The following is a 24,129-nucleotide window of genomic DNA, read 5'->3' as shown; positions in this document are numbered from 1 at the left end:
TTCTTTCCATATGGTCTGCTTTGCTCTGCTCTGTCTGCTTAGGGCGACGCCCGCTGAACTTCCTGTTTCTTATAGCTACTGCAGACACACCCCTGATGCTTCCTCAGCCTATTGCTGTCTGTCACCTGATATTTAACCCAGCTCCTCCCTGGAATTCTTGCCTGAGCATCTTGTACTGTCAGTTGGCTTCTAGTCACTGATGTGCCAGGTCCTATGTTTCCTGCCTTGTGGTATCAGTTCCTGTGTCTGAACTGTGTCCTGTCTGTGTTCTATAGCCAGCTGGCTTTCCTGGAGGCTGTATTTCCAGGCCCGTGTGAACACGCTCTTAGCCTGTTCCTTCTGCCCTCTAGGGGCCGTATACCTAGATCTGTTGTCTTTGTCTTTTCCCAGTGTCTGTTCCTGCCCTAACTATCTTCCAGCCTGTTTCCCGCTTCTCTCTACGCCCATATCTCCCCTTTTTCTGCAGAGTCTGAACTCGTACCTAACTCCTGCTCGTTGTCACTGTACTTCTGTTTGTGAGTTTGTGTTCCACTCGCTACTTCTCTGCAAGTACCCTGTGGGTATCTGGTTCTGCCTTTCCCTTCCTGTCTGTTCCGTGTGAACTGAGCCCTGTCCCCTCTGCCCTGCCTTGCTCGCCGCTCCGGCGGTTTCTGCCTGCTCTGCCTTGATCACCGCTTCGACGGTTCTTGCCTGCTCTGCTTTGCTCACCGCTCCAGACGGTCTCGCTCTGCTCTGACCCTTTGCTCGCTGCTCCGGCAGTCTCGCTCTGCTCTGACCCTTTGCTCGCTGCTCCGGCAGTCTCGCTCTGCTCTGACCCTTTGCTCGCTGCTCCGGCAGTCTCGCTCTGCTCTGACCCTTTGCTCGCTGCTCCGGCAGTCTCGCTCTGCTCTGACCCTTTGCTCGCTGCTCCGGCAGTCTCGCTCTGCTCTGACCCTTTGCTCGCTGCTCCGGCAGTTTCGCTCTGCTCTGACCCTTTGCTCGCTGCTCCGGCAGTCTCGCTCTGCTCTGACCCTTCGCTCGCTGCTCTGGCAGTCTCGTTCTGCTCTGACCCTTTGCTCGCTGCTCCGGCAGTCTCGCTCTGCTCTGACCCTTTGCTCGCTGCTCCAGGCGGCCTCGTCCTGCTCTGACCCTTTGCTCGCTGCTCCAGGCGGCCTTGTCCTGCTCTACTCTCGCTCACTGCTCCAGGCGGTCTCGTCTTGCTCTGCTCTCGCTCGCTCGCCGCTCCGGGCGGCCTCACTCTGCTGTATTTGTCCACCGCATCTGCGGTTCTGTTCCTGAGTCCCAGTCTGTACTGGGTCCTATCCACTCTGTGCTCCAACCGGTCGTACCTGCCAGTACCTCCCTGCCTGCATACCAGTCGTGCTTACCAACATCCACCTGCCTGCATACCGGCCGTACCTGCCAGTACCCACCAGTCTGTGTGCCAGCCTAACCTGCCTGTTCCTGTATTCCCCGGTGTGGGTCAACAGCCGTTTCCGGGGTCTGACCTGGAGTAGCACCTGGTCCCTCTGCTCGGTTCCTCCTTGGTGCACTGGCGTCGTATGCCGTCATGCGACCTTGGTCGGATCGGGTGGATACTTAGTTACGCCCCTCCAGGCATTCACTCTCCGGTACGGTCCAGTGGAAACACTACATATACACGCACACGCCAGTCAGTCCGGGCGTGTGCGTTACAGCATGCTCAGGCCATGGTTCCCGTTGAGCCCCACGGCCTTCACTCTCTGAGACGTTTTCCAGCGAATACGTGCATCTAGAAGAAATTTTTTTTTTAGCTACCAGCTGAGTTCCAGGCGAATTACGCACCCGTCAAGATGGATCTATCTGCACTCGTTCCTGCGGATCCGCCACGGTACTATGGGGATCCAAGACTGAGTCGTGCATTTGTGGAGCAATGCTTTCTACACTTCAAGTTCTACCCTCTTTATTTTCCCACCGATCTGGTTAAGGTGGGATTCATGTCTTACCTAGCGGGTGATGCCTTGAAATGGATCACCCCCCTATGGGACGCACAGGATCCTATCGTCCTGGACCTGCAGGCCTTCCTGGTGGCCTTTCTAATGGTCTTCGATGACCCTAACCCGGAAGCCCCTGCTGAAGCTTCACTTCCCAATATCCCGGAGCAGCCCCGATGGGTAATGTGTGTGGGTAGCGCACTAGTCCTCCTGCCCGAAGAGACTACTGCCCACCCAGAATCCACACAGGATGACTACGCTCTCCGGAATACTTCTCCCAACCTCAAGAGGCAGTCCAGACGTGCTAGGCGTAGAGGCAAGCCGTCACGCCAGGGTCTGTCGTCCCAAAGACCTCCTGACCCCAACCTTGAAGTCCCTGCTGAAGCTTCACTTCCCAGTATCCCAGCGCAGCCCCGACGGGTAATGTGCGTGGGTAGCGCACCAGTTCTCCTGTCCGAAGAGACTGCTGCCCACCCAGAATCCACACAGGAGGACTTCCTGCACCTGGTATCTGATACTTCACCCACTTTAATCGGTGAGCCTGTCCAAGGGTACTCTGAAGCAGTGATTACCTCCGAGTCCGTGCACCTCTACAACCTGGCGGAGGACCCCCTGTTGCCTCCTGAATCCTCCGGGATACCACTTGATGACAAATGGAGAGAGACTTCCCTACACCCGGTACCTGATACCTCGCTCGCTTCGTCCAGTGAGTCCGACCTAGTGTACTCCGAAGCAGAGGTTACCCCCGAGTCTTTACACCCCTCCGACCAGGCGGAGGACCTCCAGTTGTCTCCTGAACCCTTCGGGGTGCTACCTGGTAGTGAATGGACAGAGACTTTCCTATACTCGGTATCTGATACCTCGCCCGCTTCATCCAGTGAGTCCGACCTAGTGTACTCCGAAGCAGAGGTTACCTCCGAGTCTCTGCACTCCTCCGACCTGGCGGAGGACCTCCAGTTGGTTCCTGAATCCTCCGGGGTACCACCAGATAACAAAGGGACAGTGACGTTTCTACACCTTGTACCTGATACCTCGCCCATTTCATCCTGTGAGCTTGACAAGATGTACCCCGAAGCAGAGGTTACCCCCGAGTCTCTGCCCCCCTCCAACCCGGCGGAGGACTTCCAGTTGTCTCTTGTACCCTCTGGGGTGCCACCTGAAAATATGTGACTTCCTTGTGTGCTGTTCCTGGTACTCCACCCGTTTCGTCTGTTGCTGAGGATGGCTGGATAGGAGGTAGCATCCTAGCTACCCAGATGAGACCATTTTTTTCTGTGGACAGCAGAAGTAATCTCCTTGAATTGAAGGATTGGCCCTCGAATTCCCTGAGGAAGATTCTGTCAGGCCTGAAGAAGAGGGGGCGTAAGGGGGGGGGGACTGTAACATACCTGGTGGCATCCTTGCATAGTGGTCCATCTCCCACTGTGCAATAGCGCGCACTTAATTTCCAGTCCAGACTGTCACTTTGGCTTCTTTCCATATGGTTTGCTTTGCTCTGCTCTGTCTGCTTAGGGCGACGCCAGCTGAACTTCCTGTTTCTTATAGCTACTGCAGACACACCCCTGATGCTTCCTCAGCCTATTGCTGTCTGTCACCTGGTATTTAACCCAGCTCCTCCTTGGAATTCTTGCCTGAGCATCTTGTACTGTCAGTTGGCTTCTAGTCACTGATGTGCCAGGTCCTGTCTATGTTTCCTGCCTTGCGGTATCAGTTCCTGTGTCTGAACTGAGTCCTGTCTGTGTTCTCTAGCCAGCTGCCTTTCCTGGAGGCTGTATTTCCAGGCCTGTGTGAACACGCTCTTAGCCTGTTCCTTCTGCCCTCTAGGGGCCGTATACCTAGATCTGTTGTCTGTGTCTTTTCCCAGTGTCTGTTCCTGCCCTATCTTCCAGCCTGTTTCCCATATCTCTCCTTTTTCTGCAGAGTCTGAACTCGTACCTAACTCCTGCTCGTTGTCACTGTACTTCCGTTTGTGAGTTTGTGTTCCACTTGCTACTTCTCTGCAAGTACCCTGTGGGTATCTGGTTCTGCCTTTCCCTTCCTGTCTGTTCCGTGTGAACTGAGCCCTGTCCCCTCTGCCCAGCCTTGCTCGCCGCTCCGGCGGTTTCTGCCTGCTCTGCCTTGATCACCGCTCCGGCGGTTCTTGCCTGCTCTGCTTTGCTCACCGCTCCAGACGGTCTCGCTCTGCTCTGACCCTTTGCTTGCTGCTCTGGCAGTCTTGCTCTGCTCTGACCCTTTGCTCGCTGCTCCGGCAGTCTCGCTCTGCTCTGACCCTTTGCTCGCTGCTCCGGCAGTCTCGCTCTGCTCTGACCCTTTGCTCGCTGCTCCAGGTGGCCTCGTCCTGCTCTGACCCTTTGCTCGCTGATCCAGGCGGCCTCGTCCTGCTCTACTCTCGCTCACCGCTCCAGGCGGTCTCGTCTTGCTCTGCTCTCGCTCGCTCGCCGCTCCGGGCGGCCTCACTCTGCTGTATTTGTCCACAGCATCTGCGGTTCTGTTCCTGAGTCACAGTCTGTACTGGGTCCTATCCACTCTGTGCTCCAACCTGTCGTACCTGCCAGTACCTCCCTGCCTGCATACCAGTCGTGCTTACCAACATCCACCTGCCTGCATACCGGCCGTACCTGTCAGTACCCACCAGGCTGTGTGCCAGCCTAACCTGCCTGTTCCTGTATTCCCCGGTGTGGGTCAACAGCCGTGTCCGGGGTCTGACCTGGAGTAGCACCTGGTCCCTCTGCTCGGTTCCTCCTTGGTGCACTGGCGTCGTATGCCGTCATGCGACCTTGGTCGGATCGGGTGGATACTTAGTTACGCCCCTCCAGGCATTCACTCTCCAGTATGGTCCAGTGGAAACACTACATATACACGCACACGCCAGTCAGTCCGGGCGTGTGCGTTACAGCATGCTCAGGCCATGGTTCCCGTTGAGCCCCACAGCCTTCACTCTCTGAGACGTTTTGCAGCGAATACGTGCATCTAGAAGCAATTTTTTGTTTTTTGCTACCAGCTGAGTTCCTGGTGAATTACGCACCCGTCCAGATGGATCTATCTGCACTCGTTCCTGCGGATCCGCCACGGTACTATGGGGATCCAAGACTGAGCCGTGCATTTGTGGAGCAATGCTTGCTACACTTCAAGTTCTACCCTCTTTATTTTCCCACCGATCTGGTTAAGGTGGGATTCATGATGTCTTACCTAGAGGGTGATGCCTTGAAATGGATCACCCCCCTATGGGACGCACAGGATCCTATCGTCCTGGACCTGCAGGCCTTCCTGGTGGCCTTTCTAATGGTCTTCGATGACCCTAACCCGGAAGCCCCTGCTGAAGCTTCATTTCCCAATATCCCGGAGCAGCCCTGATGGGTAATGTGTGTGGGTAGCGCACTAGTCTTCCTGCCCGAAGAGACTACTGCCCACCCAGAATCCACACAGGATGACTACGCTCTCCGGAATACTTCTCCCAACCTCAAGAGGCAGTCCAGACGTGCTAGGCGTAGAGGCAAGCCGTCACGCCAGGGTCTGTCCTCCCAAAGACCTCCTGACCCCAACCTTGAAGTCCCTGCTGAAGCTTCACTTCCCAGTATCCCAGAGCAGCCCCGACGGGTAATGTGCGTGGGTAGCGCACCAGTTCTCCTGTCCGAAGAGACTGCTGCCCACCCAGAATCCACACAGGAGGACTTCCTGCACCCGGTATCTGATACTTCACCCACTTTAATCGGTGAGCCTGTCCAAGGGTACTCCGAAGCAGTGATTACCTCCGAGTCCGTGCACCTCTACAACCTGGCGGAGGACCCCCTGTTGCCTCCTGAATCCTCCAGGATACCACTTGATGACAAATGGAGAGAGACTTCCCTACACCCGGTACCTGATACCTCGCTCGCTTCGTCCAGTGAGTCCGACCTAGTGTACTCCGAAGCAGAGGTTACCCCCGAGTCTTTACACCCCTCCGACCAGGCGGAGGACCTCCAGTTGTCTCCTGAACCCTTCGGGGTGCTACCTGGTAGTGAATGGACAGAGACTTTCCTATACTCGGTACCTGATACCTCACCCGCTTCATCCAGTGAGTCCGACCTAGTGTACTCCGAAGCAGAGGTTACCCCCGAGTCTCTGCACTCCTCCGACCCAGCGGAGGACCTCCAGTTGTTTCCTGAATCCTCCGGGGTACCACCAGATAACAAAGGGACAGTGACGTTTCTACACCTTGTACCTGATACCTCGCCCATTTCATCCTGTGAGCTTGACAAGATGTACCCCGAAGCAGAGTGTACCCCCGAGTCTCTGCCCCCCTCCAACCCGGCGGGGGACTTCCAGTTGTCTCCTGTACCCTCTGGGGTGCCACCTGAAAATATGTGGAGACTTCCTTGTGTGCTGTTCCTGGTACTCCACCCGTTTCGTCTGTTGCTGAGGATGGCTGGATAGGAGGTAGCATCCTAGCTACCCAGATGAGACCATTTTTTTCTGTGGACAGCAGAAGTAATCTCCTTGAATTGAAGGATTGGCCCTCGAATTCCCTGCGGAAGATTCTGGCAGGCCTGAAGAAGAGGGGGCGTAAGGGGGGGGGGGGACTGTAACATACCTGGCGGCGTCCTTGCATAGTGGTCCATCTCCCACTGTGCAATAGCGCGCACTTAATTTCCAGTCCAGACTGTCACTTTGGCTTCTTTCCATATGGTCTGCTTTGCTCTGCTCTGTCTGCCTAGGGCGACGCCAGCTGAACTTCCTGTTTCTTATAGCTACTGCAGACACACCCCTGATGCTTCCTCAGCCTATTGCTGTCTGTCACCTGGTATTTAACCCAGCTCCTCCTTGGAATTCTTGCCTGAGCATCTTGTACTGTCAGTTGGCTTCTAGTCACTGATGTGCCAGGTCCTGTCTATGTTTCCTGCCTTGCGGTATCAGTTCCCGTGTCTGAACTGAGTCCTGCCTGTGTTCTCTAGCCAGCTGCCTTTCCTGGAGGCTGTATTTCCAGGCCTGTGTGAAAACGCTCTTAGCCTGTTCCTTCTGCCCTCTAGGGGCCGTATACCTAGATCTGTTGTCTGTATCTTTTCCCAGTGTCTGTTCCTGCCCTATCTTCCAGCCAGTTTCCCATATCTCTCCTTTTTCTGCAGAGTCTGAACTCGTACCTAACTCCTGCTCGTTGTCACTGTACTTCTGTTTGTGAGTTTGTATTCCACTCGCTACTTCTCTGCAAGTACCCTGTGGGTATCTGGTTCTGCCTTTCCCTTCCTGTCTGTTCCGTGTGAACTGAGCCCTGTCCCCTCTGCCCAGCCTTGCTCGCCGCTCCGGCGATTTCTGCCTGCTCTGCCTTGATCACCGCTCCGGCGGTTCTTGCCTGCTCTGCTTTGCTCACCGCTCCAGACGGTCTCGCTCTGCTCTGACCCTTTGCTCGCTGCTCTGGCAGTCTTGCTCTGCTCTGACCCTTTGCTCGGTGCTCCGGCAGTCTCGCTCTGCTTTGACCCTTTGCTCGCTGCTCCGGCAGTCTCGCTCTGCTCTGACCCTTTGCTCGCTACTCCAGGCAGCCTCGTCCTGCTCTGACCCTTTGCTCACTGCTCCAGGCGGTCTCGTCCTGCTCTACTCTCGCTCACCGCTGCAGGCGGTCTCGTCTTGCTCTGCTCTCGCTCGCCGCTCCGGGCGGCCTCACTCTGCTGTGTTTGTCCACGGCATTTGCGGTTCTGTTCCTGAGTCACACACTGTACTGGGTCCTATCCACTCTGTGCTCCAACCTGTCGTACCTGCCAGTTCCTCCCTGCCTGCATACCAGTCGTGCTTACCAACATCCACCTGCCTGCATACCGGCCGTACCTGCCAGTACCCACCAGTCTGTGTGCCAGCCTAACCTGCCTGTTCCTGTATTCCCCGGTGTGGGTCAACAGCTGTGTCTGGGGTCTGACCTGGAGTAGCACCTGGTCCCTCTGCTCGGTTCCTCCTTGGTGCACTGGCATCGTATGCCGTCGTGCGACCTTGGTCGGATCGGGTGGATACTTAGTTACGCCCCTCCAGGCATTCACTCTCCGGTACGGTCCAGTGGAATCACTACATATACACGCACACGCCAGTCAGTCCGGGCGTGTGCGTTACACCGACGTACCTCGTGTAGCCGCAGAATGTCTCTGCCAAGCAGAATTAGGATGTTTTCACTGTTGTCAAGAGCTGGAATCTTGTTGGCTATATTCTTTAGATGGGGGTGACGAAGAGCAGCCTCTGGAGTTGGGATCTCCTCTCTGTTGGATAGTATCTGGTTGCACTCGACTAAAGTGGGTAGAGGTATCTTGACATTGTTCTCAAGAGTAGATACCATGAGACCATTGGTTTTTTTCCCAGAGAGCTCTGTAACACCACTACAGGTGCCCAGGGTGTAGGGGTGAGCGTTTCCCTTTAAGTCAAACAGATCAAAGAGTTCTGACCTTGCAAAGGATCGGTTTCTCTGATCGTCCAGAAAGGCGTACATCTTTACGGTTTTCTCTGGTTGACCCTTAGGATGCACGTTCACCAGACATATCTTCACACCAGACTTGTCACACAGGTCTTGTGCGCAGTCTTCTGTACATGAAGTAGATATTGTGGTAGGACTTGCCACTTGCTCTGCATCCTTCCCGCCATGCCTTGTGGTGGGAGAAGGCGGAAGCGGTGCAGAGTCAGGTTGGGATGGATGGAGCGCTTGTACGTGATCCTCACTGTTGCACTCAAAACACTTAGTAGAGATTTTACAGTCTTTAGCAAAGTGTTCAGTAGACGCACAACATCCGTAACATACGCCAAACTTCTGTAGAAGCTCCTTGCGTTTCTGGAGGGGTTTCTTTCTGAAGCCGATGCACTTCTTTAGGGGATGTGGCATCTCATGAATGGGACACATACGATTAGGATTTTCGACTTTTTCACATACCTCGCTCTTGTCTGAAGCTGATAAAGGTGTGGGAAGAACATCAGTTTTCTTCACTGACACTGGACTGCTGCGGTTTCTATTGCTGGAACGTGGACTTTGATACTTGGGAGGGAATGAACCAGGGCCGCTGGGTTCTCCATAGAAAAAGCTTGGGTCAGTCTTACACTCTGCAATATTTTCGATAAACTCACAGAAGTAGGAAAATGGAGGAAAGGAGACTTGGTTTTCCCTTTTGTACTTTTATCCAAGTGTGGCCCACCTATCTTGGATGTTGAATGGTAGCTTATAAACTATTGGGATTACGCCACGACCAGTGTCCAGGTAGCTGAGGCCAGGCAGGTGCGAGTCTGCTTTGGCCAGCTGAATCTCTAACAAGAGGTCACTGAGCTCTTTGAATTTTAAACTGTCCTTATTGGATATTTTTGGAAAATCCTTTAGTTGTTTGAACAAGGCGTTTTCTATGGCCTCAGGACTACCATAGCTTTGTTCTAGTCTCTCCCATGCAGTAGTGAGACAGGCCATTGGATTATAGATGTGGACAAATATGAGTCTCTTAACCCATTCTGTGGATTGTGGCCCGAGCCACCTGATCAGCAGATCTTGCTCTTCAGCAGCGGTGATGCCGAGGTAACTAATTTCGGTTTTAAAACCACATTTCCAACCTCTGTAGTTTTCGGGTTGATCATCAAACCTTGTAACCGGTCTTAGTTAATTCACAACGAACCAAATACCTTGCAAAGGCAGACATGTCAGTATTCTCTAATTTTGGAAAGACAGTTGCTGGCTGCGTAACATTGTTCATACAGTCTGTGGCATTTTGACCTAGGAATGCAGGAAAGTATGGTGCAGCGTAGGCATTCAGTCCAGTAACTGGCTTAATGTGCATAGTTTCTGCCACACATGGTGCTGGAACTCTGTGGCTGACCGGAATGTGATGACTTGTCTGCATATTGACCCGCACATGTGCTTCCTTGTATAGGGTTTGGTGAGGTGCAGGGGCCCGGTACATTCTGGTGCACAAAGGATCTTCAGGATGAAGGGTTGGCAGCGTGTTGAACTGACCTTGAATGCAGGATGCTGATAAATGCTGTGTTCTGTTGCCTTAGGGGAATGTCTGTGGCATCAGGAATGATAGCTGGAATCAGGGTTGCACTATTTTGGCTTTGTACATAGTCTCTTGTGCGCTTAAGAGGGTCTTCCGTATCAAATTCACTTAAACTGATGCTGTCTCTTTGGCTCCCATTGATAGCTTGTTCCAGGACCTTTAAGCTTACCATGGCTATGGCATGTTCACATTCCCTCTCTAAGGCCTCTATTTCTGCCTTCTGCGTGCTGCGCTGGATTCCACTTCTGCCGTCTGTCGTGCTGCGCTGGCTTCCATTTCTGCCCTTTGGCGTGCTGCGCTGGCTTCCATTTCTGCCTTTAATCTGCCTTTCTGTGCGCTGCTTTGGCTGCCTCTACTTCCATCTCAGTTTTCCTTTGTGCAAAAGCAGTTTGTACCTTAGTAGCCTCAGCTTCTGCACGTGCTCTTATAAGCTGTCGCTGAGGGTTTAAGATTTTGAAGAGCGTGACTTAGATGATCGTTTTGACTGCCTGGCTGAGCCAGAAATACGAGATGACATCTCAGCCATTAGTGCAATTCTTGCCTCTGTCTTGGCTTTAATATCACGCATAATGCAACCTCTCTCAGAGTTAAGTTGTTGGAAAGCTTGCAGCTGTTTACAGGAAACAGATGTATTGAGTTTTTGTAGAACGGTGACATATTCATCTGTTGTTTCTACATACAGTTGATAATCTGAACGCAGTTGTGCAAGGGCTCCCTCTGGTGGTAGTTTGAGAGAAGCAAGCTGAGAGAGGCTGTTAATGTGACTTTGCAGTTTTTGCCATAAGTCTGCTATAGCACAGGAAAGTTTATGTTTAGAGGTTTCAAAGTTCTCTCTAAACTTCCATGTAGGTTTTGTGGGACGTTTAGCCTTTTCACTGGATGGTGGATCAAGCTCTATACATTCTTCATCTAACAATGGGTCTGGCAGAGGCCGGTAGTCATTCCCTCAGCCATATTAATTCACAGGGAGAAGGAACACTGGATGATCTCTTATGTGCTGAGAGCAGATGCTCTGCTGTGTGTTCTGTAGCTTTATAGAAGCTGTGGCTGGCTTTACAAATGAATCTGGGAGTCTTTTTACTATTCTATCTCCACGGCTGTGCTGAAAGTATAGGGCTCTGTGAGACACTGTTTCCAGACTGCCTCTTCACTTTACTTACAAGGGCGATGTCCACAGATAGCTTTAACTCGACCGCAGGATGGCACGTTGAAGAAGATTCAGAAGAAACTTTATATTCCTTGCAGAAATTTTGTCATAGTACATACAGCAGCAGGTAAAAAGACTTTTTCTCAGAGACAGGGTGAGAGCACATGAGCTTCTATGGTGGTTAAGATGGAGAATGAGAGGAACATGAAGAAGAAGGGAGGGGTTAGTTACCTCACAGCCACATCAGAGGGAGACAGGGAGAGGGAAAGGACAAACTTCAAGCAAAGTAAATATTACAGCATAGCAATGAAACAACAATACATGGCAACTGCAAGAAGTCCAACATAACATGGGACATAACAATGACTTAAACTTAACATTTAATGTAGAATTTCTAAAAAAGTATAAAACGGCATAAGCCAGGCACATATACAAAACACATAAATAAAGACCAACAGTACATAGTCCGGCCTAATATCAAAGGCTGTGATAATGTTTGTAATAAAATGTGCTTTAAAGTTAGTAATATCAGCACTTAAAGTCAAACCATTCAGGAAATTAGAAATAAATCACACTAATGTCACAACTAGTGAGCTGAATTAATAAATTGGAACACGCTCACCCAATTGCTGAAAGAGACCCACATCTGTCCTCCAAATTTCATCGGGAGTATGAACATCCACAGTACTAACTTTCATTCCCATAAGTTAGAGGGGACCAAAGGGTTCCTTTTTAAACCGTTATACCGCCTCCTGACGCGTTTCATCCCATGTGGGACTCATCGTGGTTATGGCAGCCAGGGTGGAGGTCTTTTGTTGCAACAAAGACAGCACAAACAGCCTCCAGTCCATTCTAGTGACTGTGGGCCCGGTATCCTTAAATGCAGACATATTCTCTGGGTGAAAGTTCTCCTTCTGGTCATCTGACCGTGCTAAACATGGGTGGATTAAGAGTAGCAAGGGCCCCGGGCAGTTTAGAAGGCGCCCCCCACCACCACCCCACTCCCACACACCTGATGTATCACATGTCACATGATCCCCTGTGATAGATCATGTGATAGTTCACGTGAAATTAATTTAGCACAATATTAATTATAATAATTTTTTTTAGGCTGTGTGCCCACTATGCGTTTTTCAACCGTTTTCTGCAGCGGCAATTCCGCTGCAGAAACACTTAAAAAACGCTTGGTAGAAGGTCTGCCATGTTCCCCAATGATAATCCGCATGTGCTGTGCACATGCTGCGGATATTTCCGCTGCGGATTATCATTGCGGAAAAAAACGCAGCATTACCAATTATTTTGCGGAAGTGCGGCGTTTTCGCCGCCATTGACTTGCATTGGAACGCATGGAATCCGCATCACTGCATCTGTACATGCAGAATCCATGCGTTTCAATGTGCGGATGGTACCCGGGTTTGGAGAAGAGGAGACTCTCCTCTGGACCCGGGTACCATAGAACCTGTAAAAAAAGAATAAAATAAATATTATACTTACCTTCTGATGGCCCCCGATGTCTTTATCTGATGCGTCCTGGCTTGCCGGCAGCTCACGATGGTCTGAAAAGGACCTGCTGTGACGTCATTTAGTCATGTGACGGGTTACGCGACCACTGACGTCGGCAGGCCATCAGAAGGTAATTATATATTTTTTATTTTTTACCATTCTTTTACGGTCACACTATATAAATCCATGCTGGTTGCATGGATTTATATAGTGTGACCAAGTTGTCAAGCACTTTCCAAGTGATGCTAAAATCGCTTGGAAAGCGCTTGTCAACCCGCATGCAGAAATGCATGTGAAGAACGCTTCACTTCCGCTTGTCCCTGGCAGGAAAAACGGCGTTTTTTCTGCCAGGGAGATGCAGAAACGCTCAAAAAAAACCCAGAGCATTTCTGCATCGTGGGCACATAGCCTTACATTAATTGTATGACTCAATATGGAGGACACGTAGCCATCTATACACAGCAGGAGGCCGCACGTAGCCATCTATACACAGCGGGAGGCCGCACGGTGCCCATCTATACACAGCGGGAGGCCGCAAGGTGCCATCTGTACACAGCGGGAGGCCGCACGTAGCCATCTATACACAGCAGGTGGCCGCACGGGGCCATCTATACACAGCAGGAGGCCGCACGGTGCCATCTATACACAGCAGGGGGCTGCACGGTGCCATCTATACACAGCAAGGGGCCGCACGGTGCCATCTATACACAGCAGGGGGCCGCAAGGTGCCATCTATAGACAGCAGGGGGCCGCACGGTGCCATCTATACACAGCAGGGGGCCGCACGGTGCCATCTATACACAGCAGGGGGCCGCACGGTGCCATCTATACACAGCGGGAGGCCGCACGGTGCCATCTATACACAGCAGGGGGCCGCACAGTACCATCTATACACAGCAGGGGGCCGCACTGTGCCATCTATACACAGCAGGGGGCCGCACGGCGCCATGTATACACAGCAGGGGGCCGCAAGGCGCCATCTATACACAGGAGTCCGCACGGCACCATCTATACACAGCAGGAGGCCGCACGGTGCCATCTATACACAGCAGGAGGCCACACGTAGCTATCTATACACAGCAGGAGGCCGCACGGCACCATCTATACACAGCGGGAGGCCGCACGGCGCCATCTATACACAGCGGGAGGCCACACAGCACCATCTATACACAGAGGGAGGCCGCACGGCGCCCCCCCCAGAGACAGCAGGAGGCCGCACGGCGCCATCTATACTCAGCAGGAGGCTGCACGCAGTCACGCACACACACAAACATATACAGACATACACATATACATACATATATACATACACAGCGTGTCTGTGAGTGGCTGCTTTGAACTTTGGGACCGCCCTGCTTGACGTCATGTGGCAGGGCGGTCCCAAAGTTCAAAGCAGCCACTCACAGACATGCTGGCTGCATCACGCAGCCCTGTATATGCACTAGCGCCGGCGGGAAATTTAAATGTTGGGACCGCCCTGCCACATGACGTCAGGCAGGGCGGTACCAACAGCATTTTAACTGCACACCCGTGCTAGTGAATATACAGCCGCGGCGGCCAGATGGGAGCGTCATGTGGCACTGGCGGGGCGACACAGTAGGATTCAAACCACCTACAGCTGCGGGCCCGCAGCGGTGATCATCTAAACCTTCAGCCAGCACGGCGATGACCGAAAAAAATACGCATTATAATAGGAGCAATTCATGGGCCCCCTGGAGCCTCAGGGCCCCGAGCGGTAGCCCATATTGCCCTCATTATAATCCGCCTATGGTGCTAAACAATATCCGATTGGTAGATCTAAGTGGGCACATGATCTCTAGAATACCTTCCCCATATCAATATATTGCATCCCGTTATCCGCAGTGACCTGCACAGTTCACTTCCGGGGGTGTCCATGGACCACACGCATCATAGAAAGCACGCGGTTGCTCACGTCATATTCGATGCGCGTTTGCCGAAGAACACATTCCTAGTCACTCTGCGGTGCACAATACCTAGCCTCATTTCCGATGAGACAGGCCCACCATTATATTGATGTTTGGAGCCAGTCTGTGAAACTCCAGCTAAGGGTTTTCGCTTTACTGTTTGTTTGATATACAGTGCCTACAAGTAGTATTCAACCCCCTGCAGATTTAGCTGGTTTGATAAGATGCAAATAAGTTAGAGCCTTCAAACTGCAAACGAGAGTAGGTTTTATGAACAGAAGCATAAATCTTACAAACCAAAAAGTTATGTTGCTCAGTTGAATTTTATTAAATTTTAAACATAAAAGTGTGGGTCAATTATTATACAACCCCTATGTTTAATATTTTGTGGAATAACCCTTGTTTGCAATTACAGCTAATAATCGTCTTTTATAAGACCTGATCAGGCCGGCACAGGTCTGTGGAGTTATCTTGGCCCACTCCTCCATGCAGATCTTCTCCAAGTTATCTAGGTTCTTTGGGTGTCTCATGTGGACTTTATTCTTGAGCTCCTTCCACAAGTTTTCAATTGGGTTAAGGTCAGGAGACTGACTAGGCCACTCCAACACCTTGACTTTTTCCCTATTGAACCAGGCCTTGGTTTTCTTGGCTGTGTGCTTTGGGTCGTTGTCTTGTTGGAAGATGAAATTACGACCCATCTTAAGATCCTTGATGGAGGAGCGGAGGTTCTTGGCCAAAATCTCCAGGTAGGCCGTGCTATCCATCTTCCCATGGATGCGGACCAGATGGCCAGGCCCCTTGGCAGAGAAACAGCCCCACAGCATGATGCTGCCACCACCATGCTTGACTGTAGGGATGGTATTCTTGGGGTCGTATGCAGTGCCATCCAGTCTCCAAACGTCACGTGTGTGGTTGGCACCAAAGATCTCGATCTTGGTCTCATCAGACCATAGAACCTTGAACCAGTCTGTCTCAGAGTCCTCCAAGTGATCATGAGCAAACTGTAGACAAGCCTTGACATGACGCTTTGAAAGTAAAGGTACCTTACGGGCTCGTCTGGAACGGAGACCATTGCGGTGGAGTACGTTACTTATGGTATTGACTGAAACCAATGTCCCCACTGCCATGAGATCTTCCCGGAGCTCCTTCCTTGTTGCCCTTGGGTTAGCCTTGACTCTTCGGACAAGCCTGGCCTCGGCACGGGAGGACACTTTCAAAGGCTGTCCAGGCCATGGAAGGCTAACAGTAGTTCCATAAGCCTTCCACTTACGGATGATGCTCCCAACAGTGGAGACAGGTAGGCCCAACTCCTTGGAAAGGGTTTTGTACCCCTTGCCAGCCTTGTGACCCTCCACGATCTTGTCTCTGATGGCCTTGGAATGCTCCTTTGTCTTTCCCATGTTGACCATGTCTGAGTGCTGTTCACAAGTTTGGGGAGGGTCTTAAATAGTCAGAAAAGGCTGGCAAAAGAGATCTTTAATCCACACATGTGAAGCTCATTATTCTTGGTGCCTGAACTACTTCTTAATACTTTAGGGGGACCAAACAGAATTCTTGTGGTTTGAGGGGTTGAATAATAAATGACACTCTGAATTAACTTTTTACGTTTTAAAAAAACAAACAAAAACAAAACAAAAACAAAATTTGCTGCAGTGCATTTCCCACTTCCAGGCTGATCTACAGTACAAATGTCATAATGCCAAGTTAATTCCGCATGTGTCAACCAGCTAAATCTGCAGGGGGTTGAATACTACTTGTAGGCACTGTATATACTTTGCATATATCTTCTGTTTGACATTAGGAAGCAGGCAGTATATTTGTTAAAGCACTTGCTTTATTCTTTGTTTGATATTTCATTATTTGCTTTACTCATTCTGGGATTTTACCTTTGTTCAGCAAACTTCTACTCTTGTAGATAATTCACACTCTGCTCTCCCCTCCGGTTCTTTAGGAGGAATGTGAAGCAACTCGACGGCGGTTTAAGCAAGTTAGGTCCGAGTTGCCATCTACGAGTCTGTGGATAGGTCTATCTCTGTACCCACAGGCACCACAAGGGACTGCGGTGTCAGGATGGATACCTAGTCTGTACTGGAACCAGCAGGGTCAGTTACAGTTTTTTAGTGTATAGCCTATATTCCCGAGTGAGTTGCTACACAGGCATAACAATTCCTTTGCAATGTGTAAAATGGCTGTGGCTTTTAAGAAGATTTGTGCAAAGTGAATGGCACAGTGTTTGGCAGCTTCTGTGAATTCCTAAAAAAATTGACAAATATTCAATATCATTCCATAAGGTTTAATATTTTTTATTTTAAGAAGCATTAAAACATAAAAAACCTATGTAACATAGGTAGTGCCAAACAAGAAGTGTGCACACAGGAAGCATTGTGCAAAGAGGAGCTCCGAAAGAACATGGGAGCTTTACAGGATAATCAAGAAAGAAATGTGGATGAACTCCTGGGAAGGTGTGGCCTTCATAACTGATTTGTCCTTTGCAGTAAATGGATAAATTAGGAGTGGTCACGGCCCACTGGTCCGCCAATGGGCCAGTCTGACTCTGTTTTTATCTTTTTGTAAAACAAAGAAACTATAATCTTTATTTTTATATAGCGCTAACATATTCCGCAGCGCTTTACATACATTATCGTCGCTGTCCCCATCGGGGCTCACAATCTACATTCCCTATCAGTATGTCTTTGGAGTGTGGGAGGAAACTGGAGAACCCAGAGGAAACCCACACAAACACGGGGAGAACATACAAACTCCTTGCAGATGTTTTCCTTGGTGGGATTTGAACCCAGGACCCCAGCACTTCAAGGCTGCAGTGCTAACCACTGCGCCACCGTGCCACCCTATACTACTCAATATTGAAATTGAAGCACCAAGAAGGAAGAATTGTGAAGTTATGCAAATCACTGGATCGATATACATGTTAATGATATGCAAATGATAAAAAAGAAAACAAATTTTCCATACATCTCGATTTATTCAGTATCAAGTATGACCATAAATACATGCTTTTACATGCCTTGGCTGCTATCAATGTGGTTGTTAATGGTTGAGGAATGTTTTGCTACACTGAATGCATTTGGGCAAATCATCTGTATCTGCTGCTGGAAGGTACGTTTGCAATTGCCGACTAGTGACATCTAAAATATAATCAATGGAAGAAACGTTCGGACAAGCCTCAGGCCATAGTAGCATATTTAGGCCAAGCAGGCTACTCACAGTGGCACAACCAACATGCAGCCTGGCGTTGTGTTGAAAAACTCTTGGGACACTTTGAATAAATGGCTGTACCATTGCTTCCAATGACAAATCAATATAACGCCAAATAGTGTACCTAGAATGAAGACTAGAGGAGTTGGGCTACAATACATTATACCACCCTACACCATAATCCCATTAGTAGGATCAGTATAACATTCCCTTGTGAAAATCTCTTTATGGCAACACCCACAATTTCTCCAGACTATCGTAGCGTCCAAGATAAAAGCGTGAATCATCTCTGAAGATGATAGGCCTCCATTACCATTTTGTCTGCATCATGATAGGCTTTGAGATCGAAGGAGTAAAGTCAACGGACCACGTGTAGCTGGACGTCTGAATTGTAGCCCAATGTCGTGTAAACACCTTTTGATGGTTTGTGTAGTCAATGTTTGGTATGTGATGTCCAATATAATTTGCAGTACAGAAGTGATCACTATGCACCATTCTTCTAATTTGACAATCAGTCCGTACAGAGGTTTGCCTCTGTGCAACTCTTGCTGTAATTCCAATTTGCGTTTGTTCTCCCAACCACTAGAACACACAACATTGAACAATGACATCTCAGCCTGCGTCTGCCGAGGTGACAAACCTAGGTCTCTTGGTTCAATTCTTTCCCTCTCTGTTTGCAACAAGTGGTCATAACTAGCACATTGATGAACAGGAGGCATCACACAATCATATCACATTACTTGATCAGATTTTTTAGGTCTCATGTTTAAAAAAATTGATTTCAAACTGTCTTATATGTCCCTCCCCGTTGCTTGAAAATTTGATAATTTTCAGATCTTAGCAGTACCTGCCACTCCCTCAATTTGTTGATGTTGCAAATTCAATGTTACGAAGTGAATATAACCTACTTGAAACTCAAGAAGGAAGATACCACCTAATATAAAAGAATGAAAAATGATCAAACCAAACTGCAGAACACCATCATAGAGATCAAATTCCTACAAAATCTCCAAACTTATACACAAATATAAACTTTTATGTAGTGTGGGGTACAGTCGATTATCATGATATTAAAACAATGTAAATATTTTTATGCCCACGAAAAAAAAGACAAAAGTATTTTACGAGTGATATCTTTATTAGCTAACCAGAAAAATTATATTTGCAAGCTTTCAGAGCACAAAGGCTCCTTCTTTTTTTTACTATACATCGATATTAAAATAACATACATAAACACAATGGAAATAATTAAATTACTGAATAGCAGGGCAGAGGAGCAGGGGAACGGCAAAGAAGTACTAAATCGAAATGGGAGAATTGATTTGCAGGAATCTGGTCACTCGGCCTGTTGCACCCTATACAATGCCCAGGTGTCAATTCAAATTTCCACCAGTCCTATCAGCTCTCAGGGTGAAGAATTTCTACATTTTTTTGTGCTACAAGTAAGACTAAGAGAAATTAAATTTACATTCTGAATCACCACCTCTAAACCAAACTATGTACAATATAATTCTTCATTCAATATTTATTCACAAATACCAGCTCTCCCTCAATTCCACAGGTTCAAAGACTTTATTATAGAAATAATAAAGATATATAGTTGAAAACACAAGGGTATAAATTTTAAAGCTCACATCTAGTAATGATTGGTAACAAGTTTACAAATGATTTATCCAACACCTTTCTGTTCCACAGGCGTTGTGAGACTCTACTGTACATCATTGGGACAGTTGTCAAGGCAAATAATTGATTCTCTACTATTCTCATCCAGTGCTGAACATTCTCAAGTCCAATGGTATCCGCATCTTCAGGACATAGGTCCAGTTGCATATAATGGTGGAGCCATCAGTTTGTTGCTCCATTATTCAGCCAGCGTGTCTAAGTTTTGGAGCTGCAAGCGATATTAGGCTGCGTGCCCACTATGCGTTTTTCTAGCGTTTTTGCAGCGGAATTTCCGCAGCAAAAACGCTAGAAAAACGCTTGGTAATACATGTCCCATGGTCCCCACATGCTGCGGATATTTCCGCTGCGGATTATCAGTGCAGAAAAATCCAAAAGCATGTCCATTAATTTTGCGGAAGCGCGACGTTTTCACCGCCATTGACTTGCAATGGACCGCATGGAATCCGCATCACTGCATCTGCAAATGCGGATTCCATGCGTTTCAATGTGCGGATGGTACCCGGGTTTGGAGAAGAGAAGACTCTCCTCCGGACCCGGGTACCATAGAACCTGTAAAAAAGAAAAAAAAAAAAAGTATAAAATAAAAAATAAATATTATACTTACCTTCTGATGGCCCCCGGTGTCCTTGTCTTGGCTTGTCGGCAGCTCGCGGTAGACTAAAGGACCTGCGGTGATGTCATTTAGTCATGTGACGGGTCACGCGACCGCTGACGTCGGCAGGTCCTATTAGTCTACCACAAGCTGCCGGCAAGCCAGGACAAAGACACCGGGGGCCATCAGAAGGCAAGTATAATATTTATTTTTTACCGTTCTTTCGGTCACACTATATAAATCCATGCCGGTTGCATGGATTTATATAGTGTGACCAAGTTGTCAAGTACTTTCCAAGTGATGCTAAAATTGCTTGGAAAGCGCTTGTCAACCCGAATGCAGAAATGCATGTGAAGAACGCTTCACTTCCGCTTGTCCCTGGCAGGAAAAACGCATGTACAATCCGCATGCATTTTTTCTGCCAGGTAGATGCAGAAATGCTCAGGAAAAAATCCGGAGCATTTCTGCATCGTGGGCACATAGCCTTATCATACCTTCTGTGTGGAGCCTCCGTCCTCACAGCACAGACTGGAGCAGAACATAATGGGAAAAAGGCTAGGCGATTTTTTATTGTGTCTGTACATTTTCCTGAATGGGGAGGAGGTAAACTAAAATGTATTGAGGACCACTTTTGTGGCTTCATACTGTATTGATACACAGTGGGCGCATTATATAGCACTGGGGAGCCCAATGGTGGCCTCATAGTGAATTATTGAACATAGTGGGGGCATAATCCTGTATTGGGGACACTGTGGCAGCCTCATAAGGCACTGAGGGCACTGTGGGGGACATCATACTGTGTGGAAGAAATGAGGGGGCATCATTGTGTAGGGGAATGCACAGTGAAGGCATCATACTGTGATTGTGGGGGTTAATGTATGGGTACAATGTGTAATTGGAATTGTGGGGACATTATTTGGGGGGCATCATACTTCATAGAGAGCCATCGTGAGGGTCTTGTACTGGGTGGAAGCCAAGGAAGCTGCATCGTAGTGGGTGGAACACTAAGGGGCATCACTATTTTTGTATGCATGCCGTAATACATTTCTCTCTTCCTCGTCTTTAAGGCTATGTGCCCACGATGCAGAAATGCTCCGGATTTTTTCCTGAGCATTTCTGCATCTCCCTGGCAGAAAAAATGCATGCGGATTTTACATGCGTTTTTTCAGCCAGGGACAAGCGTATGTCCCGCGTTTTTCACATGCGATTTCGCATGCGGGTTGTTAAGCGCTTTCCAAGCGATTTTAGCATCACTTGGAAAAGTGCTTGACAACTTGGTCACACTATATAAATCCATGCAACCGGCATGGATTTATATACTGTGACCAAGTTAATAGTTAAAAAGAATGGTAAAAAATAAACATTATACTCACCTTCTGATGGCCTTCGGTCTCCTTCTCCGGTGCGTCCGGTGTGTTGGGCGGCTCGCGGTGGTCTAAAAGGACCTTCCATGACGTAATTTAGTCATGTGACAGCTCACGCGACCGCCGACGCGACCTGTCACATGACTAAATGACGTTATGGAAGGTCCTTTTAGACCATCGCGAGCCGCCGGGGAGCCAGGACGCACCGGAGAGAAGACCGCGGGCCATCGGAAGGTGAGTATAATGTTTATTTTTTATTTTAAATTCTTTTTTTTTTTTTTACAGGTACTATGGTACCCGGGTCTGGAGGAGCGTCTCCTCTTCTCCAGACCCGGGTACAATCCCCACATTGAATCGCTTAATATCCGCATGTGCACATGTAGTGATGCGGATATTATGCGATTCAATGCAAGTCAATGGCGGCGAAAACGCTGCGATTACGCAAAATTAATGGTAGTGCTGACAATTTTTCCACAATGATAATCTGAAGTGGAAATTTCCGCAGCATGTGCACAGCACATGCGGATTATCATTGGGGAACATTGCAGACCTTCTACCAAGCGTTTTTTAAGTGTTTCCGCGGCGGAATTGCCGCAGCGGAAACGCTTAAAAAAACGGATCGTGGGCACACAGCCTTAAAGTTGTGAACTATACTCTTCATGACTACGCTAAATTATTGTTTTGTTTTAGGGGTAAGTGATTTCGAGGAGCTTCCATTTCAGACTTTTACCTTTTGAAACCTCATGATTTCTATATATGCCCCGGATGTCATCTAATTATTAGGTTATTATTAATTAGATGAGACAAGCGGGGCATTGAATGGTTATCTTGGCAACTGTCCTGATCATGTATAGCATCATCTCTCCATGGTCAATGTCAAATAGGATGGAAGAAAGGATCAACAGACGACACTTTTACACTGTAGTTATACAAACTTTGTTCAAATTTAGATGCATTATTCTATATTTATTAATTTTCAATAACAAATGGGCATTGGTAATTGTATACATTTTCTAATAATAATTTAGTGCAATAAATTGATTTTCCTTTCTTTTGCAGACAAGTGACTTTCCTATAACTTATGTTTTTCTAGTATGCTTTCAATAAAACAATTAAAAAAATAAAATGACTACTTCCCTGTGTGACTTCTCTGATGTTTGACAAGATTTGATTTCTGATTAAAACATTTCCCACAATTAGAACATGAAATTGTTTCTGCCTGGTGTGAGTTCTCTGATGTACAACTAGTCTCGATTTACTAATGAAAATGTTCCCACATTCTGAACATGAAAATGGCTTATCTCTTGTGTTAAGTCTCAGATGTTTAACAAGATTTGATTCGTATTTAAAATATTTCCCACATTCTGAGCATGAAAACGGAATCTACCCTATGTGAGTTCTCTCATGTTTAACAAGGCTGGATTTACTACTGTAATATTTTCCACATTCTGAACATGAAAATGGCTTCTCCCCTGTGTGAGTTCTCTCATGTTTAACAAGGCTTGATTTACTACTGTAATATTTCCCACATTCTGAACATGAAAATGGCTTCTTCCCTGTGTGAATTCTCTGATGTTTAACAAGATCTGATTTGTCTTTAAAACATTTGCCACATTCTGAGCATGAATATGGCTTCTCCCCTGTGTGAATTTTCTCATGTCCTGTTAAAACTGATTGCTGTTTAAATGATTTCCCACATTCGGCGCATGAAAATGGCTTTTCTCCTGTATGAATCCTCTGATGTATTTGAAGTTTCTCTTTCACACTAAAACATTTCCCACATTCTGAACATGAAAATGGTTTATCTCCTGTGTGAATTCTCATATGGGTAACAAGACTTGTTTTGCATTTAAAACATTTCCCACATTCTGAGCATGAAAATGGCTTTTCCCCTGTGTGACTTCTCTGATGTATTACAAGTTTGCTTTTCTGATTATAACGTTTACCACATTCTGAACATGAAAATGGCTTGACTCCAGTGTGAATTCTCAGATGGGTACGAAGACTTCCTTTCCAATTAAAACATTTCCCACATTCTGAGCATAAAAATGGCTTTTCCCCTGTGTGAATTCTCTGATGTTTAACAAGATATGATTTTCCTATAAAGCACTTCCCACATTCTGAACATGAATACGGCTTCTCCCCTGTGTGATTTCTCTGATGTAATACAAGTTCATCTTTCACCCTATAACATTTCCCACATTCTGAACATGAAAATGGCCTTTCCCCTGTATGAATTCTCAGATGTTTAACAAGATATGATTTTTCTGTAAAACTCTTCCCACATTCTGAACATGAATATGGCTTCTTCCCTGTGTGACTTTTCTGATGTATAACAAGGCTTGATTTACTACTGTAATATTTTCCACATTCTGAACATGAAAATGATTTCTCTCCTATATAAGCTATTTCAATTTCAACAGCACTGCTTTTACTTTCAATCTGCATATTTGTCTTTAATGAAGCAAAAGAAAGGACCTGTTGAAAAGTATCAGATGACAGATTTTTTATGAGGTGATCTTGAGTTGTATCTTCTAAAATTAAAGTTTTTTCACATGCATCTGATGTGCTACTACGATTACCAGCTGCAAAATCTGAGAATATCACATGTCCCTCTGAGCTCCTGGTACAGTCATCTGCCAAGAATAAAACATTTTTTTTAATTTTTAAACAGCACTGCATTTGAATAATATTAATATTGATTTTGTTATATACTTTATAATCTTTTCATATAAACTGTAATAGAATGCAATTATCAACAGCCT

At 47.8% G+C, this 24,129-nt stretch overlaps 1 protein-coding gene across 2 annotated transcripts in view; it reads right to left on the bottom strand.

The window, feature by feature from the left end:
* The window catches only part of LOC141272062 (uncharacterized), a 101,591-nt gene that overhangs the window by 65,075 nt on the left and 12,387 nt on the right, over window positions 1-24,129 (bottom strand). Inside the window, exon 7 of one of the 2 annotated variants that reach the window (XM_073682367.1) lies at window positions 21,611-24,000. The exons of the other annotated variant lie outside the window; for it this stretch is intronic. Coding sequence (XP_073538468.1) covers window positions 22,748-24,000 — 1,253 coding nt within the window. The 3' untranslated portion in view covers window positions 21,611-22,747. Of the gene's footprint in view, window positions 1-21,610; window positions 24,001-24,129 lie in introns of those variants that run through there. 2 annotated transcript variants of the gene reach the window in all.

The sequence above is a fragment of the Phyllobates terribilis genome, unplaced genomic scaffold (assembly GCF_046119375.1).
Source record: "Phyllobates terribilis strain yellow unplaced genomic scaffold, ASM4611937v1 Scaffold_5__5_contigs__length_657084704, whole genome shotgun sequence".
NCBI lineage: Eukaryota > Metazoa > Chordata > Amphibia > Anura > Dendrobatidae > Phyllobates > Phyllobates terribilis.
This window is presented reverse-complemented; position numbering and strand designations above follow the sequence as displayed.